Source organism: Carlito syrichta, unplaced genomic scaffold (genome assembly GCF_000164805.1).
Source record: "Carlito syrichta isolate Samal-C Ts95f unplaced genomic scaffold, Tarsius_syrichta-2.0.1 Scaffold303660, whole genome shotgun sequence".
NCBI classification, from domain to species: domain Eukaryota; kingdom Metazoa; phylum Chordata; class Mammalia; order Primates; family Tarsiidae; genus Carlito; species Carlito syrichta.
The window spans coordinates 194,103-219,533 of NW_007247756.1; the positions used below are offsets into that span (position 1 = coordinate 194,103).

The 25,431-nt window shown below is 41.2% G+C and overlaps 1 protein-coding gene across 2 annotated transcripts in view; it reads right to left on the minus strand.

Moving 5' to 3' along the window:
- FRYL (FRY like transcription coactivator) overlaps window positions 1-25,431 on the minus strand; it is a 148,285-nt gene that overhangs the window by 64,558 nt on the left and 58,296 nt on the right. For both annotated transcript variants that reach the window (XM_021712823.1, XM_008058944.1), the window contains exons 21-33: window positions 23,260-23,455; window positions 22,326-22,450; window positions 20,877-20,934; window positions 18,498-18,589; window positions 15,138-15,310; window positions 12,775-12,935; window positions 12,133-12,243; window positions 9,893-10,047; window positions 8,874-8,973; window positions 7,576-7,744; window positions 3,004-3,263; window positions 2,323-2,463; window positions 581-749 (exon numbers count right to left, since the gene is read on the minus strand). In XM_021712823.1, coding sequence (XP_021568498.1) covers window positions 581-749; window positions 2,323-2,463; window positions 3,004-3,263; window positions 7,576-7,744; window positions 8,874-8,973; window positions 9,893-10,047; window positions 12,133-12,243; window positions 12,775-12,935; window positions 15,138-15,310; window positions 18,498-18,589; window positions 20,877-20,934; window positions 22,326-22,450; window positions 23,260-23,455 — 1,910 coding nt within the window. The remainder of the gene's footprint in view (window positions 1-580; window positions 750-2,322; window positions 2,464-3,003; window positions 3,264-7,575; window positions 7,745-8,873; window positions 8,974-9,892; window positions 10,048-12,132; window positions 12,244-12,774; window positions 12,936-15,137; window positions 15,311-18,497; window positions 18,590-20,876; window positions 20,935-22,325; window positions 22,451-23,259; window positions 23,456-25,431) is intronic.

Sequence of the window (25,431 nt, forward strand, 5' to 3'; positions counted from 1 at the left end):
TTTGTTGTCTAAGGATATATACTTTTAATTTAATTTATTTTTTTTTTTTTAGTCAGCCTCTTACTCTGTCTCACAGGCTAGAGTGTACTGGCATAATCATGACGATCACAGCTCACGGCAGCTTCAACCTCCTGGACTCCAGCAATCCATCTACCTCAGCCTCCCAAGTAGCTGGAACTACAGGCATGTACCACCATGCCTGGCTAGTTTTTTTAAAAAAATGTTTTATAGAGATAAAGTCTCACTTTTTTGCCCAGGCTGCTCTCAAACTCCTGGTTTACAAGGTCTCGTCAGTTAATTAACTAACATATGTGACTCTCACTGGCTTTTGTTGTCTCAGTAATGACATTTAAAGACACAACAAACACTTGCTTAAATGAACAGTTATAGAAAGCTCCTCTTTTGATACAAAGTAAATGGTTTACAAAAAACAAGTTCTACTGTGTATAAATGAGGTTGACAACACAACGGTATGGGACAGACAAAGACAGTCAAGTAGTTGCCACAGCGGAGCAGTTGAAAAAAACAAATCTGTCATCTCACACAGTTACAAAGTACTTAGTTGTAAACGATTTCTCACCTGAGGTGACAGAAGGGACTTTGTAGCTGGAAGTGACGCGGTAGTAGGGAGGGTTGTCCATGTGAGTGACCCCTGAACTGACTGGGTCAGTCAGCTGGAGTTCACCCACCAGCTCTTCCAGCAACTGCATTGTTTTGTCTCTACCTAAATACACAATGACTTTCTTCACCTATCACAAGAAATGGAAAAAGCAACATTTTTATCTCATAAATTTGTCTTGAGTCATATTTTACCAGAGTATAACAAGCATAAGCTCAATTTGAACAAGCATTGATCAGCATTGAGACACTGGTCATGGGCACTGATCAACAGTGACACTAATCACGGGCATTGATCAGCAGTAAGACACTGGTCATGGGCAATGACTAGCAAGATACTGGTCATGGATGCTGATCAGCATTGAGACACTGATACAGACATTGATCAGTAATGAGACACTGGTCATAGGCATTGATCAGCAATGAGACATTGATCATGGGCATTGATCAGCATGTGATACTGGTCATGGGCACTGAATAGCAATAAGACACTGATACAGGTATTGATCAGCAGTGAGACACAACCCTCTCTCTCCCTCAACACCAGATTTCATCAGGGTGAACTGAACACACTTAGTGATTTCTACAACTTGATGCACTTGCTTCACTTTTCTGCCTTTTTAAAAAAAAGCACACACACACAAAAATTCGCTGCAGTAGTCCTGGGAAGAGCTGACACTGAGGACCCAAGGGCAGAAAGGGGGTGGCGTGGTCGTCATGAGGGCCAGAGCCAGGGAACAGGAGGGTTGGGAGGGAGGCCTGCTGGGTGAGTAGGGCAGGGATGAGAGCAGAGCCAGGGAGTGGCATGCTAGAGGGTGGAAGCACCAGGGAGAACACGGGGAGATGTGGCCAGGGAGGCTACATGGGGTCCAGCTGTCCTATGCCACATGACTGCTGTTCTCCAAGTGCTTCTCAAAAATGCCAATCCTGTGACATCCCTTGGTGTGTTGGAAGCAGAACCTGTGAGAATTGACAGAGAAAAGTTCTGGAGATTTCATCTTACGTGGTGTACTCTTCTGGGGATGCTCTCATGTGAGCACCCACACCTGTGTCTACACACCTACACACAGATGTGCATGCACGTGCATCTGTGTACTTTATGTCATCCTCACGCTGGACAGTCCCACAGTGTCCTCTTAGTCTGGGTGGGTGCAAGTAAAAAGATGCTCCTTTCTCCCCCCACACTCTCCCTTGTTTCCTGCAGCTAAGCACAACCCCACAGGCTCTCAGCTGTTACACATCTGGCTCTACTGTCCCCACACCAGCTCCTGGCTAGCAGAAACTAGAAACAGCTCTGGTTCTGTGGTCTCGGCCTCAACATCACTTTCTCTCGAGTCATCATAATCCCTCAAGACATGGTGGCTCCCAGGAAGTCTTGGTTCTCTGGAACTTCCCCTCAGAGCCCCCATCGCAAATGGACTACATCAATGCACTGACACAGTCATTAAACAATGAGGTGTGGGTTTGAAGTCAGTTCTGTGTCACCCATTGGACTGTTGGCCCAACACCAGGGGAGCACCTGCCTTGAGAGGTGGTAGGAACCCTTGCTGGAAGAGGCAACAAACACATCCAGGTCCTGGGTCCCAAATGCATCAGTGGGTTCCACCTCAGCCCCATGGGTGACTGCCACCCACACTCTGACATCATGAGACATGGGAAACATACACAGTCGGTTCTTAAGGTTAAATGAACCTGGATACATACGTAAGGCAAGAGGCTTGGTTCACTATTCACCCCACAGATGCTGATCAGAAAGTGCAGGATTATCTTGAGGTTTTTGGGCCAGCCATCTGCGAGTGTGGTCCACACGTTCTCTACTTCCGACCAGGCCAGCTCGTCCCCGTACTAGAGGTGGCACACACAAGAGACACTTCAGGCACGACCAGCCAGGAAAACCAGATTGTCATACCCCAAGTATCAGAAAATAATGTTTTCACAGATAGTTTTGGTCTTTTCCATGCTTTAGAGGAAAAATAATTTCTCTCAATAAATCTAACCATAAATACCATTAATCACATATGGTTACAGTAAAAAAAAAAAATGTATCTAATGAGAAGTTTTTTAAATTTTTTATTTTCATTTTTGAGTTGAGGTCTCACTCTGTCACCCATGTTGGAGTGCAGTGGCACAATCTCAGCTCACTGCAGCCTCGACCTCTCAGGCTCAGGTGATCCTCTGGCCTCAGCCTCCCAAGTAGCTGGGACTAAAGATATATGCCACTACACTTGGCTGTGTAGTTTTTTTTTTTTAAAGAAAGGAATATGTAATGCATTTTTGATGGTTTATAACAGGATTATGAAATCTCTCCATCTGTTTCTAACTACCTTTCCTCCTCCTAATTCAGTAATTCTGTGCAGTGACTGCAAACACAAAACCCGTTTTTACCTTTGCAGTCATGTACATTAGATTGTTCAAGACCATTGCAGTGGCCTGTGGGGACCCCCAGCCTTCTCCACGCAGCCAGCGCCTGCTTGTCACCATGAGCTCCCGGTCTCTGAGCACGTCGTCCTCATCCTCGTCCAGCCGCCTGGCAGGGGGCAGAGGCTTCAAGTCCACCAGCTCAATGTTGTTCATCCAGGGGAGCAAGTAGTGTAGCATGACCTGGCGCCCCGCCGGGTGGGCTGTCTGGATCCTCTGGCTTATCTCTGCCACGAGAAACAAGCCCAGGAGAGAGAGGGTGAGTTTCCTTTGAGCTGTGATTAATTTCAATATTTCCTTCTTAAAGAACAGGAAATGTATTCCTTACATTTAACAAAGATGAGTACTACTTTTCCTTTTCATAAATTTCACCTCAATGACATCATAAAGAAAAGGCCAGGCACACTGGCTCATGCCTATAATCCCAGCACTTTGGGGGGCTGAGGTGAGAGAATCACTTGAGCTTAGGAGCTCAAGACTGGCCTAGGCAACATAGCAAGATCTCGTCTCTATGTGTGGTGATGTGCAGTTGTAGTACCAGCTACTCAGAAGGCTGACACAGGAGGAATGTCTGAGCCCAGCAGGTGGAGGCTGCTGTGAGCTATGATAGTGCCATTGCACTCCAGCCTGAGCAACAGTGAGTCTCCACCTCAAAAAAACCAAACCAAAAAAGAAAAGAAAAGAAAGAAAATTAGTAAAACACACAGTTTTTATATACAATACTTTTGGCAGTTAAATGTTTGTGCACTGTTGGTGGCATTTGCAAAATGGTGTACACTCTATGGAAAATAGTACGGTGGTTCCTCAAAACATCTAAAGCAGAACTATACCATATAATCCAGCAACCCCACTCCTGAGTGTACATTCGAAGGAATTGAAAGCAGAGACACGAACAGAAATTTGTATCCCCATGTTCATAACGGCACTACTTATACCAGCCAAAGATAGGTGGTGTCAACTCACAAATCTACTGGAAGATGCATGAATAAACAAAATGTGTTATTGAGAAGAGATAGCCAGAAAAAAGCAAGGCAGACAGGCAGGGTGGGTCCCTGCCGGCCTCTCAGGCTGATACACTTCGTTGGTAAACAAGTTTCCTACAAGCCTCTCAAGCTAGAGCTTTAAGTACTCACTGCTGGGATAGAAAAACAACCAATCAGCTCACTGATTGACTGATCGACTGCTAACCAATCAGCTCGCCATTAGGCCCCTACCTCCTGCTGATTGGTTCTTAGTACTCACCAATCAGCACAGCTAGTGCCAACCAATTGGCTCAGTCTTAGGGCTATATAAGCACCAGGTTTCAGCTCCAAATCAGCTACCCCCTCAGGTTCCCTCCCACTGTGGGAGCTTTTCTGTCCTCTCAATAAATCCTGTTTTCTCAACTTTCTGGCCGTCCATGTACTTCATTCCTTCTGGGCACAAGACAAGACCCTGACCTGCAGAAGATAGTTGGAGTTGAAGAGCTATGCACCCCAGAGGCTGGCTTGCCAGTCAGCCAATGAAGCCAACTGAACTGGGAAAGCTACAGGCAGAAGGTGAGACTCCAAAGTTGCGATGCTTCTGGGGGCTGGCTTGCTTGCCCATTAGAGCCAACACTCCTGGGGCTAGGCTTGCCAGCCCATTGAGCTGACCCTCTCTGGGGCTCAGGTGGCTGACCTATTGAGATGACACTCTTGAAGCCCAGGCTGACCTGAAAAATTTGTATCAGTATATACACACAAAAAAGAGGATAGAGATCCTGTCATGCTCCAACATGGATGAACTGTGAAGACACCATGCTAAATGAAATAAGCCAGGCACAAGCAAAAGTACCGTATGGGGTATCTCAAGCAGTCACATCATAGAAATAGGAAGAAGAATTGTGACTACCAGGATGGGGAATGGAGTGTTACTTAGGGGTGTAGAGTTTCTGTCCTGCGAGATGGAAAGGTTCTCATCATCTACTTCACAACAATGTGGATACATTTAGCAGTTCTGAACTGTACACCTAAAAATGATCAAGACAGCAAATTCCGTATGTAATTTTTATCATCATAAGCAAACAAATACATGTAGAATGATAAAAGACCACCTTTATACACAGGTCTGCTTAAATCGGCTATTTGAGAGCCTCGCATATTTTGGCTCTACATGGTGACGCATTCGCTATCTTCACAGTCACCTCCTTCTCTGCTCACCACACACCTGTGACATGGGCAGGGACAGAGGCACCTGCCAGAGATCAGACACACACTAAGTGCCAGTGGGATTCCAACACAAGGCTGCATCCCAAACCCACGAGCCTCGTAGACTGTGTACTTTCTACGAATCACTACAAGTAAACACCTTCCTCCTGTCCTCCGTCCACCACAGGGCCCTGTGCTTATCTGCTCAGGAGAAGGAGCTGACAAGAAGGAGCTGTCTGCCACACACGAGTGCCGACTCAGGGCCCACAGGCCACCCTCCAACCCTTGATGACTTATTCTGTAAATAGGGTAATGGGACCCATGGCCTCATGAAGCTAGAACGCCAATGCCATGCTCGGTCCTGGCTAAGGTTATGCTCAATCCTGACCATTCACAAAGATCTCTTCTATTAATGCATCCATTTTTTTATCCCCAATATGAAATCTAACGCCTGGAGCTCCTACCCAGGAAGGAAGAGCCTGGGTGTGTGGGCGTGAGGCCCTAGCAGGGACATGACCTCCTGGGAAGATGACCTGTGGAAGGAAGGGGCACAGGATGAAGTCCTACAGGCACCAGTACATATAAGACGGTCAGAAGGCAAGAATCCACCAAAAGGGACAGGGAAAAAAGTCCACGGCAGAAGGAAAATCAGAAAATACGGAATTTCTGGAAATCAAGATAGGCCACAATTGGAGGACCAATGACGAGGCTAGTATCAGTGCTGGGGAGAGTTGTGAGTGGACTGAAGGCCATCAGGATGGCAGTGAGAAGGCATCAGATACATCTGCAGGATAGAGCAGATCTGAGTGGAGTACAGATGCTGTCCTGGGAGACCCAAGGCAGTACTAGTGCTGAGAGTACAGGACAGTCAGTGGGGAGGGTTGAGGACTGGTGAGAAAGAGGAAAGGGACCTGGCAGGCAGTTGGCAACATTGAAAGTCCACTGCATCATGGCTGGACAGAGGAAGGAGCAGGCCTCACACCCGAAAGGGCCACGTCTGTGCTGAGACCTGCCCATGCACAGCACTGCATTCGTCTTTCTTGGGAATAGTGAAGGTGAAGACTTGGCTAGCTATAAGACTCATCAGGTTTAGAGCCTTTCTTTCACTTTAGAAGAAACTATCTTAAGCAGGGGAATTAAATGAGCAGCTGGGAAGAATCAAGAGTGTCTTGAGGACAGAATGGGAGGGAAAATGACTCAGACACAAAGCTGTGGGCACGTCCACACCTGCTTATGTCCTGCCCCAACATGGTATCCAAGAGCAGTGGGGCTCTCTGCTTGCCACACAGAAGCTCCTCGCAGGAGCTCAGCAGCAGGGTCAGTGCTCACACAGCCAACATTTGGGGCCGTGGACCCTCCACACCCATCCAGGAGGGACTAGCAGGGCGGTGGAGAAGGGCATGAGAACTGCTCCCTATAAGGCGTACCAATAGCTTGTAAGAACTGAACTGAGGGGGATTTTCCCACTCAGATGGATTATGGATAGGAAACAAATGATCTCTGCTGCTAAAGTAGTTGCTATGGGAAGATCTGACAGGCCAGGACCACCATTTCGAGCCCAGACAAGAGAAAGGACCCACTGCAGAACTCTTGAATCCCTTGAGCAATAGTTCTATTCATGTTCAGTACTCAGATTGGAGCAAGAGCTTGCTGCAGGTGACAGGTAGAAAAACAGCCTGAGTTCTTTTGTACTATAACTCAAGCTTTTCAACTTCAATAGTACCTTCCTGGACAGGTGGTGGAGTAGACAGACCCTAGAAATTCTCCTGCATCAGAAGTCCTAAAAGACCCAGATAGATATAGCCTCTTCTTCTTCTTCTTCTTCTTTTTTTTTTTGAGTCACAGTCTCACTCTATTGCTCAGGTTGGAGTATAGTGGCACACTCAGGATCACAGCTTACCACAGCCTCAACTTCCTGGGCTCAAGTGATCTTTCTGCTTTGGTCTCCTGAGTAGCTGAGACAACAGGTGTGCACAACCATGCCTGGCTTATTTTTTAATTTTTGTAGAGATGAGGTTTCGCTATGTTGTCCAGACTGATCTCAAACTCCTGGGCTCAAGCAGTCCTCCCGCCTCAGCCTCCCAAAGTACAGGGATTACAGGTATGAGTCACTGAATTCAGTCAAGAACTATATTAGAATCACACATGAATCCCTCCTTTTTTATTTCCTGGAGAGCGGTAAGAAGGGAAGGTTCAAGTGTAAAATAGATCAATATGTAGAGTTCTTATCAAGGAAAGAAAATTCTCTTATGTAACGCTATGTTTTGTTTTGATTTAACCTCAAACTTAATATATTTAAAGTTTTCTAAAATACATAGTGCTTTAGAAATGGCTGGCCAAGAGGAACTCCTACATAACTCACTGACCATACCTGAAAATATGGCAAGGGTGAGCTCGGGGTACGCCCTTGCCAGCTCCTCAGACAATTGGTAGTAGGACACAGAGTACAGGTGCGAGAGTGGGGACAGCTGGCTCAGCACCCCATCCGTCCTCTGGACCTCCAACTTGTGCGCGTAACGAAACATCTTCGGTTCCAGAATCTACAGGAGTGCAAAGTCATCAAGTAGGGTGCAGATTTCACGGGTCTCCTAAAGCTTAGCTCTTATTATAAAAAAAAAAAAAAAAAACACAAAACAAAACTTATCCCAATAAATACTCCAGTTTAAAAATTATATGGTTACGTATATAATAAACTATTTCAGATGTCCATTTCTAATTCCAGGAAATGTTTGCAAATGACTCCATAACTATTTAAAATAACTTATCTTTCTTGTGTTTAATGCCAATGATTCAAGTAGGTACATAGTCTGAAAATAACTTCAGCAATATACAATTACTTGAAAAAGATGTACCACTTTTCCAGCTCAAAAATGACTGTACAGAATACATACAAGTGAAAAACACCTTCAAACAAATCTTGATTATTCAAAGGTTATGGGAGATAAGCTAAAAATCCTGTTAACATTTCACTAGGTAAAGAGCTGTACTGTGGAACCTTTCTCGGCATTATTAGGGTGGAATCCTAAGACAGGCCTGTCAGCACATCAGAGCCTTTGGAAAAATCATCGTTGCCTTGAATCCAATTCTCAGCCCTTGGTAAAGACTGAAGAACCTCACCCTATTATCAGCAGTTAAATATTACATAATCCTCACATAGTCATGTTTAACTTTGTAAGCTATTTCTCCTCCATCTAATAACAATATCTTACACGAGGATATCACAAAAGAGCTCCTTTCTTTTCAAATGGCTCCCAGAAAATTCTAACTCACATTATTCTCATCTACTGAACAAAAACACAGCACACACAGGCTGTAATAACTCAATATTAAAAGTACCTTCACACATACACTCACAAATACACGATACTTCTATAGTACAGTGCTGAACAGTTTATATGATTTATAGATTAAAATATCCCTATTATTTTTGTCATCTATTTCTAATGATAATCAGAACTTGATACCATAACTTCACTAGTAAAAATAAAGCTAAAGGCAACCCTCTCGGTCCCCTCCCACTGTGGGAGCTTTTCTGTCCTCTCAATAAATCCTGCTTTAAAAAAAAAATAAAGCTAAATATGAATATTAGTATGCTTTAATGGCAGAATAAATGACTGGGTTCATTAACTTCTGAATAAGAAGCATCTTAATTAACATCTGTTCACAAACCTGTAAAAGCTGCATAGCAACTTCATAGATACTTCTAGAAGAATCAGCTGCTTTGAACAGTATCAGATTTAGAAGCATCACTGTGTCACACTGATAATCCCTAGGAATAAATTTTACATGTTAGATGAGCAGCAATGTGCAGAGGCTCCACACCAGTTAATGAGTGTGATGTCATGGGCGAGGTTGTGGGCATGGATCATCTAAGCCTAGGAGGTGACTCTTTTTTTTTAAGGCAACAGATACAACAGTGGTGCATGGTGATCATGATCCTTATTTTGGTCATATTTCATTAGAGCTTAAGGAAAGAAACTACTGTCCACTCTACTATCCAAGGGCTCTACATCCATGGATTTAACCAACTGCAGATCAAAAATATTTGGGGAAAAAAAATTGCATCTATACCAAATGTTTGGGTTTTTTCCTTGCCATCACTGCCTAAACTATGCAGTATGACAACTATTTACGCAGCGTTTACATTGGATTAGGTATTGTATGTGACCTAGAGACGATTTAAAGCACATGGGAGGATAGGCGTAAGTTATATGCAGACACTGCACCATTTTCCACAAGGGAATTGCATTTGTGGTCCTGGCACTTGAGGGAATCTTGCAACCTATCCACTGTAGATACTATAGTAGTTTCATAGAATTTCTGAATTGAAAAGAAAAACTTTTTTTTTTTGAGTTGAGGTCTTACTCTGTTGCTTTAGGCTGGAGTGCAGTGGCATGATCACGGCTCACTGCAGCCTCAACCTTCTGGGCGTTAAGTAATCCTCCCACCTCAGTCTCCTGAGTAGCTGGGACTATAGGCATGTACCACCACACTCGGTTTATTTTTTTATTTATTGTAGAGATGAGGTCTCACTATATTGCCCAGACTGGTCTTGAACTCCGGGCTCAAGTGATCCTCCCACCTCGGCCTCCCAGACTGGGATTACAGGTGTGAACCTCCATGACTGGGCAGAAAACTATTCTTAAAAAAAAAAAAGCCTGCGTAAACTCTGGAGGGTGCGTTGGTACCTGTTCTGGAACACGTTGGCGATGGCTTGGAAGCAGCCGGCCGCCACCCGCTTGGAGCCTGTGTAGCAGCGATCCACAGCCCAGTACATCAGGTTGCTCTGGTCCGGGTTCAGCTCCAGCAGCAACGTGACTGCCTCACAGCCCAGCTGGTGAACCTGAGAACCACCAGATTGCGCAAGAGAAACAAGGGCCTGTGTTACTGTCTCTCCTCACAACTTTTACTCAAGTAATACAGTGCATAACTTTATTGTAATTAATTGAACCATTCAGTCTCCTTTGGTTCACTCCTCAGCTAATTCAGCCAACAGAAAAAACATCACAGTGAATGACACTTAGTCCCTTGTTTTGACATAAGGCTCTTTGGTACGATGCTTCTAACAGAGCCCAAGGTGGTTGATGAGTGGGGTCAGTGCTTAGATGCTTTCAGGAAGATGAGTGCTTAAGCTCCCCAGTTATTTTTATCAAGTCTTTTTCTTGTTTTTGATAACCCAATAGAAAAATTATTCTGAGGGGGGAAAAAAACGTAGGTCCTGGTTGACCTGTGAAGTCTGTGTGTTCAGTCTGAAAGGAAGGAGGGCAGAGAGAATGGGGCCAAGAAGAGTGACTCACCAGAGTCCAAAAATGAAATCAAACACAGCCAGTAACAGAGTTCTTTTGCAGAGCCCAATATATTTAAAAAAAAAATTTTTTTTTTGAGTTGGGGTCTCATTTTATCACCTAAGCTGGAGTGCAGTGTCACAATCACAGCTCACAGCAGCTAACTTCTGGGCCCAGGTGAGCCTCCCACCTCATCATCCTATGTAGCTGGGACTACACGTACATGCCACCATGCCTGGATTATTTTTTCATTTTTTGGCAGAGACAGGCTCTCACTATGTTGCCTATGCTGGTCTGAAACTTCTAGATTCAAGCAATCCCTCCACCTTGGCCTCCCAGAGTGCTGGGATTACTGGCATGAGCCACTGCGCCAGGCCAGAGAGCTAAATATTCTATGTTAATATTTTATTTATTGACTTAGAACCCTATGAGAGATATGTACATACTACTGTATTGACTCTATAACATAAAAGGAAAGTTGAAACTATCAAATGAATGAGTAACAAATAAGTACATGAACTTTTTTTATGAAGGTAAAGCTTGCATATTTCTTTATTATGAGACACAGCCTCACTTTTAGACAACAGGAAGGAAACAGAGCAGGAAAAAAGGACACTAACTTCTTAGTTGACTCTAACATCAAGTTGTTTTCTTCGTCTAAACTTAGTCAAAATAGAATGTAAATCCCTGACAGTGTCAATCCATAGTTTTGAAAGAGTAGAGGTTAAAGTACCAATCTGCATAATTTTTGTTTGTTTTGTTTTGCTCCAGAATTGTTACTCCTAGGTGATACTAGGGAAGAATCGTCAAGTGATTTAATAATGATAAGTATTTACCGTGACATTTTATTTCAGGTTGCTTAAGGAGTTTAGGCTTCTAGAAACACTTTGAAAACCTTAAGCAAGTAATTTTCAACCCATGTTGGACTCAGTTGAGGGGGGTCATTAAAAACACTATGCCTGGACCACATCCCTAGAGATTTTGATTTAGTTGGAACTTGTTAGAAGTTTCCCACATGATTCCAGCATGAGAGCCACCAGGTTAAGAGCCACAGCTTAAAACAGGAGTTCTTAAACTGTAGTCCCAGACCTACATCTTCAGCATCACGTGGGAGTTTGTTGCAAATGCACATTGTTGGGCCTATCCTAGCTTACAGAACCAGAAGCTGACGGGATTGTGCTCAACAATCTGGGTTTTAGCAAGATCTTCAGGTGATTCTGATGCACACTTAGGTCTGGGTCTTTGAGCAGGGATTTTCTTTAAATTTTATCTTAAAGATGTGGTGTACAATTCAGGGTTAGACACATAAGTGGTCACCACACAGGTGAAGTTTGGGCCTCCCACTGGTCCTCACTTTGCCTGGTTTGGGATCAGGTACCCTTATTAGCATTCTGTGTCTCCTCCCCCCCACCCCAGAGCAGTGACCTACTACTGCCAATCCCTTTCATGTAGTGTTATGATAAATGGAGAACAAGAACTTTCTTACATTATGGTATCCTGTTTAATTTTACATAATTTGCTTTTTGCATATAATCCTCACCTGTCTTATTTTTTAAAAGACTCACTTTCAGTGCGCTATACATTAACTCCAAATAATGAAATGATAATTTATTATGAACTTCTAAGGAAATTGTCATAATTACCTTTTTGTCCAGAGAGTCCAAAATGTTATCCAACCATTTGTACAAATAGCCATCTGAGGAAAGTCCGACATTATCTGCAACAGGGCCACAACACAGTACAGCAGACATAGCCTTCAAACAATAATATCAGAATTACACTTCAAACACTTGGGAGGTGAAGCGTGGGTGCTCAATGACATAACTGTGGCTCAACGATCTAGCCACAATACCTTTTTGTTTCTTTACAAAGAAAAGTATACTAGTAATTTTTAAAACTAAGAAATGTATTATGAGTAAGTAGAACCCATGACACCAAATTAGGCATGAAGTGTAAACAGTACTAGAAGAGAAGATAAAAGACCAACAGAAAGCCCTTGGGCTTGGGCAGGAAAAAAAAAGATATTTCTTTGAGGCAATCTTCAATTCCTTAAGAAAATGGCAATCAAATTTTGGTAGATACTGAAACTCTTTTACATTGTATTTTATATACTGAAATAAACTTATGCAATAAGTGTTTGAATAAGGCAGACAAATATGTATTTGAATATTCTCAGGTAATCTGGAGACATCCCTATTCTTTTTATAAAACCACTGAGAAACTTAAACAATATTTAATCCCGCTCATAAGGTAAGGAAAAAGAAATCAGGCTTTTGGGTAAATACCTTTAACGCACAGTACTGGTGTCTATTGATTTGCATATTTCTATCACTGTATCTGTCCAAGGGCGTAAACATGATGCTAAGGGGGCCTGCCCAGTGGCTGAACAGCATGAACAGGCTGTGGCGAAGGCTCTGCTGGGGGAAAATGCTTCTTCTCTGGTGTACTGCAAATCAGAAAAGAGATGGGGAGTGTTTGTTTCCATTTCCTTTGTACGTTGACACATATGTCACGCAATTGTTGTTGAATAGATAATGCTATAAAAAGGAAAGCAAATGGTTTCATTCTAAACTACCACCAACCTGCATAGGAGCAGCGGTCATTTATATGTGTGCAAGTCACAGAACAAAGCTGTGGCCTCTGTCACCCTGTGGTACGGCGCTGAGATAGACAGAGCATCTCCACGAGTGGAATATCCAGGGTGGGCAGGATGGCACTGGGGGCAGTTCAGGGCTAGAGGTGACCCTCTGTCCCTGGTCACCTGGAAAGCCTGATCTAGACCTGTACACAAATACACCTCTGCATCTTGGTTCACTACTAAGTGAGGCTGTGGACTAGGTGTTTTTAAACTCTGTATTTCTTCAGCAGGAAAGCTGCCTTCACAAAAGAACCCTGACACAGAATTCCAATATTCAGAACAGACAAAACATGAGCTGATTGATGAGCAAGGCACAAGGCCTGGAGTCTCAGCCCCTCCTGCTGGCTCCTGCTGACAGCACCAGAGAACCCCAGGGCTCTGAGTAGCAGCAGGATTTGAAAATCACTGGTTTAAATGATCTCCCAGGATTTCTTTTTCTTTTTATTATTATTTTTTGAGTTGGAGTCTCACTCTGTCGCCCAGACTGGAGTGCAGTGGCCGCTTCCAGCCACCGCAGCCTCGCCTCCTGGGCTCCGGCGATCCTTCCACCTCAGCCTTCCGAGTAGCCGGAATTACAGGCATGTGCTACCAAGCGCGGCTGATTTTTTGATTTATTGTAGAGATGAGGTCTCGCTGCCCAGGCGGGTCTCGAACCCACAGGCTCAGGCAATTCACTCACCTCAGCTTCCCAAAGGCGTGGGATTACAGGCTGAGCCACCGAGCCCGGCTTGGGATTTCTTTTTCATTGTAAAAATTGTATTGGACAATTTTTCTGCATCAATCCTTGTTGTATAAACTCAACAGTATCACAATAAACCAATGTGGAAATTGTAGAGAAGTGTTTAGTAATAGACTAATCAGGACAAGATATAGTGGCTCATGTCTATAATCCTAGCAACTTGGGAGGACCAAGGCAGGAAGCTTGTATGAACTCCAGAGTTCAAGACCAGTCTGGGCAATACAGCGAGATCTCATCTCTTATCAAAAAAAAAAAAAAAATAGCCGTGTGTGGTGGTGCACACCTGCAGACCCAGCTCCTTGGAAGGCTGAGGCAGAAGGATCACCTGAACTCAGGACATCAAGGCTGCAGCGAGCTGTAATTGCACTGCTGCACACCAGTCTGGGTGACAGACTGAGACCCCCAACTCAAAAAAATAAATAAATAAAGCAATACATTAAATCATATCTTTACATTAGTGGAAAGATATGATTGCACATTAGATCAGAAAATTTAGAGAAAAAATGTTATTTTCCCTTAAATTGCATCTTTTTTTGCCCCAAAGATTAAAACAGGGCTCCTGCATTTGAAATTAACATACTTCATTAAGTGCTACCATGACCTTGTTAAAAGATATAATCCACACTATTTAAATGTCAACTGTCTGTATATATTACTTAAAGTAATGAAATAACTTTCATTTTTTTTTCAGGGAGAAAAAGAAATATTTGTGCTTACACTCTATACCAAAGGCTACAGTCACATTTTTATATCATATACTCATAGAGAATTTAGCTTTTTAAGATACAATTGTGTATGTTAATCTTCCTAGTGCCTCATCCAGTGTCTGTCATACAGCACATGCTCAATGACAGGAACACATCTGCTAAATGAATCAATCGGGAACACTATCCTCATTACACTTTCTCTACTCACTCTTCTATCTATTCAAAAATATCTTATTAATTTTATTCTCAATTACCATTTGGAGCATTACAATCTTTGCTCATTGCATCTAAAATAAACTTGTCCAAAGAGCTTATTCTATTGATTTCTTCAGATGTTGTGTTTGTATCTTAAGTACTGGTGAAAGTCTATGAAAGGCTGCTTTTTAACTTCTAATCACTGACACTAATTCAAAGGTAAAACAAATTCCAGCTATTCATGGTATGCTGATGTATTTTCCCAGAATGTTCACAAGTTGCTTTTTAGATTACAAAGCCTCAAGGGAATAAAAAAAATCAGACGGTCCCTTAACACTCAAAACTGCTTTAAGAAACTGAGAACAATACCTGGGACATTCTGAATGATATTCGCCACTAAGGCACTGAAATGGCACCGTATATCCTTCAGTGTGTCAGAGTCTTTTTCATTTTCTGCTTCCAGGAGTTGTCTAGTTAAATCTACATACTCCAATAAAGTGTTGTTGAGGAAATGAGTCTCATTATCAAGGCCACCACTTGCACTGAAAATATTGAAGAAATAAATGATAAAGAAAAATGTGACTTTAAATTATAATTTAAATCAAAACAAATTCCTAGTAATCAAAATCAGAATAACACATATTCAACTCTGCATGATCATGGGAGTATGCAACTTAATATACAAAAATCAAATGAACATGACTTTGGCTAACTTAAATATAAAAATAGATGGAGCTTCCTAATCAGGGAACTGCTACTGCAACTTCCATTATTCAGTTCCAGAGTTAGCTTTATGTTACTCCCTCTGTCAAAACAGACAGAATTTTTTTTTTTTGAGTTGGAGTCTCACTCAGTCACCCAGACTGAAGTGCAGTGGCCGCTCCCGGCCACCGCAGCCTCGACATGCTGGGCTCCGGCGATCCTTCTGCCTCAGCTTTCCAAGTAGCTGGAACTACAGGCGCGCGCTACCATGCCTGGCTAATTTTTTGATATATTGTAGAGATCCCAAAGTGTGGGATTACAGGCTGAGCTACTGAGCCCAGCTGACAGATTTTTAATAAGAAGATATGAAGGCATATGGGATGTGGAGGGTCAGCCAAGAAAGGCCAAAAGAGGAAAGTCTGGTTCTATCCAGTCTCACGGTTGCCATGAGTTCATGACTACTCATACTATGCCTTTAGCATAGTCAAATGTCCACTAGGTCTTTACTCTCAGTACGATTCTGGGATAGGTATTCTCAGGGATTCACAACTTTAAGAGAACTCCTATAAGAATATGAGTTCCAACTTTCCTTCTAGAAGACTCTCTTTGAGGCAAGGGGTCTGTGTCTGGAGACTACTGCCTAACGGGAGGACATCTTGTTAGAGCCAGAAGTCTTAGATTCCTGCCTTGTTCCACCAGTCATTAAGCATGTATTCAATACTGAATTCAGAGTGTTTTAGTAAGAATATAGGCTGGGATTGGGGCTCAGCCTATAATCCCAGCACTTTGGGAAGCTGAGGCAAGAGGACTGCCTGAGCCCGTGGGTTTAAGACCAACCTAGGCAACTTGGCGAGACCTCGACTATACATCAAAAATTAGCCGGGCATGGTAGTGCATGCCTGTAGTTCCAGCTACTTGGAAGGCTGAGGTGGAAGAATCGCCGGATCCCAGCAGGTCGATGCCAGGGTGGCCATGAACATGTCACTGCACTCCAGGCTGGGCAATGGAGTGAGACTCCGACTCAAAAAAAAAAAAAAAAAAAAAAAATATATATATATATATATATATATATATATATATATATATATATATATATATATATGAGTTACTATATGGAGGGGCTAAAAAAATATATAAACATTTTAAGTATGACATTCACTCAAAAGATGGTGTTAATCGAATGCTAGCATCACCATGCAACAAGCAAGACAAAGAAAATGGTGGAAGCACGGCTGAGCAAACTTCATACTACATTGCAACTGAAACTTAATCAACTTTGAAAGTAATACATAATATCTCTTAAAATCTGTGTACTTTTCTTGGCACCCTCCTGTATGAAAAGGTCTCATAAACAGTAAGTGCTATATAAAAGATTAGTCATTACATTTATTTAGGTCAGTTTTTCCTTGATGTATTTGAAAAGTACTTCTAATATGTATTACCTGAAAAGTAAAAAAAAAAAATGTATTTACTAGTTCTGAGTAGCTCCTTAATTAACACTGTAAATCCATGAAAACAAGAGGAAGGAGTTACAATGGAGCTATAGTAGATTAAAAATACCAGGCTGTGATGATAAACTTGCATTGACTAAAGGAGTCAGGACAAAGTTTTCCTTTGTTCCTGAAATGAGTGTTTTGAAAGCTCTGAGTCATGACCTATTAGTGGGTGGAAAACCAATTAATGGTTGCAGCCTGTACCAGGAAAAAATATCCACTCATTTAACAAATACTCATTGGGGATCTACTACATATCAGGCGCATGGGATCCACTAGGTGAACACCACAAGGGAGTCAAACTTCTTGACATGCAGAAGGAAACAAAAAAATATGTAATAGCAAGAACCTTCTATCAACTTCCCTTTATAAAAAAACCCTGAAACAAAATATACAACTGTGTTAAAAAATCACTATTACTTAACAGTGAATATAGTTTTTGTACCAAATTTGAGCTAGGCCAATATTGTGCATTCCCCAAAACAGCACCATTCAGAGACTTTTTTCATTCACTAACATTAAAAGCAACCAAAAAGGGAAGGTTCAGATGTGTGCTGGGCTGTTATTTTTATACTTTACTTTTCCTAACTTTGACGGTTTGACTTTTGTGAAGGATGGAAAAGAGAATGATGTTTCTTTTTCTTCTTTTCATTGGCTTTTCACCTACTAGGAAAGGAAAGGAAATCAGTGGTTTATATTCTCTTTGACACACTCTATTTTGAAAGCACTTGCCAAAAGCATTCAGTGCTGCATATGAAGGGTGTTGGGTTCACTAAGAAACACAAGGACTGACCAGGACAAGGTATGCAGCTCTCACAGCCACTACACTGCTGGATGATAAACATGTTTTCTCTTAAGAACTCTTTCCAGTTACCTTTTCTGAATATAGTCAGATGGAACATTATTCTCTTTCAATGGTTATGTCACACCATCACCCACCCAAGGAAATAGTTATTTCTCAGCACACAGCTGATGGAAGTTTTCCCAAGGGGCTGGGCTGAGTGCCAAGTGCCTTTCTCTAGCAATAACCCCAGGTTTTATTTGTGAATGGTGGAAAACACAGTTATGAATTGTTTGTGAATTTCATAATTTTCCTACCAGGACAGAGATCCAATTCACTGGAATAAATCTGTAAACCTTAGCCTGTGAATACAAGTATTTCTTCAAGCCCAGAAGAAAAAGATCTTTAAAACGAGGTAAGAAACAGGTACATCTGTCAAGAAAAGCCTGCTGCTGCCCACTTGCCTAGATAACTTGGTTCCAAAAAATATCAAAATCATAGGAACGTTTTAACCAATTTTTTGGCTAAAGCAAACCAGTTCTGGATAGTAGATTTTTCCATGTTGGGGGGCTACTGATTAATTCACTGGCTATATATTTATTTGGTAAATAATTTTTACAGCAATACATACAGGCAACAATGAAGGTTTTCTTGTTGCAAAGGTGCTTTTCTGGTTCTACACATTTCACAAGAGAAGAGGGATTATGTTCTCTAATCATTCCACAGTTTCCAAAATCTGAATCCAATACCTACCTGTGACTAATGACACCAGCATCTGCCAGCAGTTCAAATATCCGCACCAGCTGTACTCGCAAAATGTCTCGACGCCTGCGCCGTTTCATATTCTAGTCCAAAGATACAAAGGTAGTAATTAAAAATCCTTCAGGGGACTTGCAGGTGTAACTTGGAAAGAATAATGTGTGACCATCTCAGAGAGGCTCCTCAGAGTTATTTTACTCTTGCAGTGTAGACTCTTGAGCTATATCAAAGAGATCTGTGCAAATTCAAAATAGTTGCAAATTCAGGAGCCTAACAAAATCACATGACATTTTACATGGTGATACCTTTGTGCGGGAGGGAAATTTGAGATGATTTGCTCATCTGACTGTTGAGAACTGAAGTCAACTAGTAAGTTATTGCAATTGAATGATTAAAAATTCCATAAGACGCTCCCAAAGTGTGACAGAGACAGGGAAAAAAGTCCTAAGGGGACTTAAGAAACACACAGATGCTGCTCGTGCCAAAGCTTTCCACTTAACGCTAATTTTGGCACAAAAATTAAGTGTTAAAAAAAGCAAAAGAAAAACGCCTCTGCTCATTTTGGTATGAATAAATATGTTTGTATTACTAGGGCCAAAGAATTAATGCCTGGAATAATAGCTGGCACACTTCAACTTAATTCTGCTTCTAACAGGAAGTCAAATACTTGTACAGATTACTCACATTACTTTCTAGTATAGTTTTATTTCATTTATGATGTCATTTTCATATAGCAGAGCAGTTAAAAATGTATTTATCACTCTTTCACTTTCTTGTCCATAACTGACTTTTCTGTCTTCTATATACTGACTACCTTATTAAATTTACTGTTTCTTTGATCTCTTTCTAAAGTTTCCAGTAATTCATTTGGAACGGGATGGTTTCTTAACAGCCTCTGAGGATTTCTGAAAAGTTTTAATTGTCCTGTTTTCATTTTGCCTCCATAGAAAGATTGTGAGTCTAAAGTTCTCAAACAATAACTCACATTCAAGAGACATCACTCACATATCTAATCACTGTGCTGACCTTTCTCCTTGACATTCACAAGTAGAATCACTGCCACTTCACTGTTTCCAACCTCACTTCCCTCTAAAAAGTCATCCAGCATGGTCATCCGTAACCAAAATGACCATTCTGAAACAAAAAACGGAGGGCAAATGGGGATCCCGTGGCCGCCCCCCAGCGCTGCTCTAGGGGAAGGGATAGGATCACAGACTGCCTCTCCCTCCCACCTCCTGCTGAGGCTTCCCAGGGGAGTCCTAACATTAGCAGTAGTGATTCTCAGACAGTGTCTACATCTACCTCATCTCATTACAAAAGTAGATTTCCAGGCCCTACTCCAGGGAGTCTATTCAACAGTCACAAATCTGTAACCAAGCTCCCCAGGTAATTGTCGATGCCACCAGCACCACAACCCCTGGTCTCGTGGACAAAGCTGAAGCCAAGAATCTTCACGAGCCAGTTCCCACCTTGCTGTCCAGTCCAAAAGCGACCCCATCATATGATCACACTCCAAATTCTGGGTAAAGTTTGCAAATGCTATTCTTCTGCCGAAAATGCCTTTCCCTTGCTTGTCCACTGAGGATGTCCCCTCCAACTCCAGCACTCCCTTAAGAAGTCCTTCCCTCCTGCTGGCAGAGCCAGAGTTGGCTCCTCTGTAACTCTTACACTCCTCATCTGTAACTGTATCTCTGTGTGTAATAAATTGCTACAATCATGGTTTCATGTCTTGTCTGTCCCACTAGGCCCATGGTTTCTAATAGTTGCTCTGATACAGATCTGTAGAACTGGATCTCTAGACGTTATCTGGAAATCTGTGACACTATGGCCCACATGCCAATCTGGCCCATTGCTGTGTTACTATAAATAAAGTTTTATCAGAAAGCAGCCACACCCAATTGTTTATGTGGTCTATGAATGCTTTCCAAGGACAAAAGCAGAGTTGAGTAGCTGCAGCAGACAAGAGTAAGGCCTGTGAGGCTGAAAAGATTTCCTAGCTGGCCATTCACAGAAGAAGCTGGGCAGCTCCAATTTAGACCCTATTTCCTGCCTTCACTGAATTGACAGCAATTTTTCATCTGTTTTTTACAACACACATTTTTGCAAACAATTATTTTCTGGCGAGTAGATGTCTATATCTTTAAAAAAAGTTCAAAATTGTACTAGATAATTTTTTCTTTTCTTCCCCCTCATTACCTAGATTTGTTTATTGTATTTTTGTTTGTTGATTTGTGTGCTTTTGAAAGCAGGATTTATTGAGAGGACAGAAGAGCTCCTGATAATCTCTTCTTAATGTGCAACTTTTGGCATAATATGTAGAATATAGCAGAAAAATAAATGCTTACTAATAGAAAAGAGGAGAACACAGCTTACCTCTGGCCTTCTTTCTAGTGCTTCTTTAATTATGGGATGTAATTCCTCTATTAGTTCCCTAGAAGAAAAATGATAGGCCTTCTATCTACTAATAACTAAACAAATATAATCTGACACAAGCAAATATATAAATATTAACATAGTGATGTAAACTGATAAGTGTTAACCCTAATCCTATTGTTTTAAATTCAATTTTTATTGCTTTATTTTGATTATAAAATAAATTATATTATAAAACATTAAGATACCAGAAATAATGGTTTAGGCCACTTATTCTGAGGTTAAGTACTATCGATATTTTTTTCTGTTTACTACCCACATATGTTTTACATAATTGAAACCCTATTTTATGTAAAATGGTATCCTTTTTTTCAACATTAGTAGAGTTAATTTTATATACATAACTTAAGTCATAACATTCTAGCATAGGGTGGGATGCCAAAATTTTCTTAACCATTTTCATTTATTACTGAATCAAGTTTTACCACATTTTCTATTACTATAAATATTGCCTCTCAGTGAACAACTTTATACATTTATCATTGTCTCCATTTCTGATTATCTCCATGGGATTAATCTACAGATTAAATTAATGAGTTAAGGGGTATAAATGTTACAAGAAGAAAATAAAATCTATCCATGATCTTATCATTTTAGAAAAGTGCTGACAAAGTGTCTGCCTCAGAACTGTTTCTAATTATAAGAATGATTATTTTTAAGAAGTTGAGATCACTTTTATGTCTTATTTTTTTCAATTAGTACAACAGTGTATTTATCTATCATAAAATCCTCTTCCAAACCTTCATTTACAATGAGTGCTATCCCATACCTATAGATATGTTACAATTTATTAATGTATTCTCTTGTACATGGTATCTTGGAGACAAAACATCAAATTTCAGTTCATATTCACTGAGGAAGAAGAATAATTTCAGGGTCCAGCAGGCAACACTGCAGAACCTCAGCCAAATGAAGAATGCTTCATGAACATCAAAATTTCAAGGATTATATCAAACATGTATGTCGACTTTTTTGAAAGCTATTACAATTGTCCTGTGTAAGAAGGGGAAACCTGGAGCGCTCCCACTTGACCAACATCACACATTAACAGAATTACCATGTAAATAAACCAATAGGAAAATGTTAAAGACTGAGGTGGCATTTTATCATTTTAGAACATATTTATGTAGGTACATTTGGGTTTTTTTAATAATAAGTCTGTGAAAACAGGATAAATCTTAATTTGCTCAATCAAAATGAGGAAATAAAGGCTCAAACAAGTTAAATGCCTTGTCAAATGTAGCATGGCTAATTAACTGGAAATATGTTACCCGTTACATGGCCAGTAAACTGGCATGCAATTATCCCAGGAAATAAGCTGCCCCCATGCCCCTGATCTAAGCAGTGTGTTTATTTCAGGGCACAGAGAAAATAAAAGACGAGAGTTACCTGAAAGCTCCTGGGTTGGTCCTGCCAAGACCAAGAACGAGGGATTCTGTGATCTCCAAGCTTTCAGAGCGCATCATTGGAACTATGTGCTTGAACAGGGAGGAAGGGGATGGGATGCCAACGATCTGGGGAAAAAGAGTATAGTTACAGCCGCCCCCAGGGACACTGTGTCAAACATAGTAATTTGAGATTCAACAGTCTTGGTCAAGGGTGAATGGACAGGTAAAACCTTAATATGGATGTGCTTCAAATTCACCCATGGTATATATCACCCAAAAGAATAAATAAATGAGTTGGCCAACAGCTTGGTGCAAGTTAACAGAACTAGGGTCTCTTAACTTCTTACAGATAACCCCCATCATATGATAGGTGATAGGCTGACTCTCTCCTTCAGAAAATCTATATCTTTCAGTTTATGAAAATGAGTAAAACAAAATTACTTCTACAACAGCCATCAGTGTTAAAGTCAGACACTCTGGCCTTAAATTCTTGAAGTTTCCCTGAGCTACTCTACATTGTTCTATGGCATATCATAAAAACAACATCACTTCTCTTACCAAGTACCCTTTCTATCACTACACAACATAGGAAAATTCTAGACAGGCATGTCATTATTAAATGATTCCTTTGGGATTTGGTAAGTGTGAGAACTACAGGAATCAGAGTAAGGGAAAACAGGTATGAGTATTTCTTTAAAGATATTTGTGATGATAAATTTAATGAGTGTGGGCCATTCTTTCCAATGAAGAACTCTAAACAAACTATTGATACCAACTAAGAATCCATGAAATAGTGACGATGTTTTTTGAAGTATTTTCACTTTTAGTGCATGTGAGTGATACAATTTTCAACCAAGTTACTGTCCACGAAAGGACATTTTCATGCATGTTTTTTACGGGGCCATTCCGACTCTGTGGTAGCTCTCCAGACTTGCCTTGGAATCGCTGCTGTAGCCGCTGTCAGGGGTGGATGCCAGTGTCTCGGGAGGGGAGCACCGCACGGAGCCTGCAGACGTGGGTGAGGATGCTGAGGCGGCCGCGCTGCAGCACAGGATCAGGTAGTTCCTCCACAGGCCTACATAGGAGTCACTGCTGGTGGCGGTGCTCACCTTCTTAGCATTGATGGGGCTACTGAGGGAGATAGGCAGAGGGGAACCGCATGGCTTGCTTCAAACGGGTGGGTTTTTTTTTAACTAATGCCAAGTTTCTATCAATGTAAGGAGATGATTATCATAAAGTTTTTATTACATTACTTGTACTAAGTCTCTGTGGAATGATATAAATGAAAACTAAAATGTACTACAGGTGCGTTGTTGTTTTTTTTTTTGAGTTGGAGTCTCACTTCGTCACCCAGACTGGAGTGCAGTGGTTGCTCCCGGCCACTGCAGCCTCGACTTGCTGGGCTCCAGCGATCCTTCCGCCTCAGCCTTCCAAGTAGCTGGAACTACAGGCACGCGCTACCACGCCCGGCTAATTTTTTGATTTATTGTAGAGATGCGGTCTTGCCACGTTGCCCGGGCGGGTCTCAAACCCGCGGGCTCAGGCAATTCACTCACCTCAGCCTCCCAAAGGTGTGGGATTACAGGCTGAGCCACTGAGCCCGGCTACTACAGGTGTATCTTAACATAATCTATTTTTCCTTTGATAAAAGTCAGCATTTTATTGAGCCATATTTTATAATTTATTATGCATGTTCCATATAGAAAGAAAATAAATGAAAATCACCTTTAATTTCACACCAAAATAAGCACTGTACATTCTATATATCTTCAGTTCATTGTCATGTACTACAAAATGCATGAACATGTTGCTTTTAATTCATAAAAACTGAGTAGCATTTGCTTTGTACTCACTAAATTTTAGATTTTCCACAGACTGTTAATATCCCTCCATGTAAATGAACATACTTTCACGACATTCTTTTGATGACTGTATGCTACACTATTATATGGATTATTATATTTTATACACTCAAGCTTTCCTTGTTTGACATTTTAGCTAACAGCAATTTTTCCCTACTGTACACAAGACTACTATACAGTTGAGTTATACATACTTAATTATGTTCTTAGGAAATCCTTGAAAATGAAATCACACAGTCAAAAAAATCTACACTTTCAAGGCTTCTGACAAAGTCTTGTCTCTAAAGATTATACCAATACAATATTTTGAAACAATACCATAATCTTTCCAGATACCAAAATTCTGTTAGGATTAATGAATGAAAGTGAAACAAGAAAAAGAAAAAATCCTAATATATAATCCTTGCCTTCAACAGGTTTTGTACCATGTTAAGATAAATTATGCATATACACCACGTCAGTAATTCAGCAACAGCACCTCAGAACAGTGTCACAGTATGTAAGAAAATATTGCGACAGTGGAACACAGTAGCCAAAACCAAAACAAAAAATTGACAGAAATCGCTGTCCTCATGTGGGCCAGGGGAGTAGACAATAAAGAAACAAATAAAACAAGGTCAGATGGTGCTAAGTTTCATGAAGAAAAACAGCAGAAAGGAGAGAGAGGAAATGCTGGCAGGGGAGGGACAAGAATATAAAATATGGTAATTAGGGACAACTATTTAAGATAAGGTTGTAAATGTTAGGCAAGGTGCCAAGTGTCACTTTCATTAAAGAAACATCCAATATATAAAACTTGATAATCTACGTATACATATGGTTAGTATATATACACAGAAATACCATATCACACATACCCACACATTTAAATCCAAAAGAAGTGAGTACACTGGGTAAAAAGTAAAGGAGGTCTTTAAAAAGAGGTAGAATTTGTATCAGATATGGACATGCAGGAGATAGATAATATCAAAGGTACTCTGGGCTTGTGCAAACACAACTCACAGAATGGCAACTGTAACCCACATGTGGTGAACTTTGAGAAGTGCATTTTGGTTTCCACATTGATGGCATTGACAGAAAGTAAGAAAAAGTGTATAGAGTGGAGTTGGGTTGAGAGAGTCTTTCATGAGTCTAAGTGCAGGTTCGATCTCGGTGCTGGGTTTCCCAGGCAAGTCAGAAGACGAGAGGATGCATTTTACTCAGAAAGATCAACAGCATACTACAGGTAAACTGGGAAACCAAACT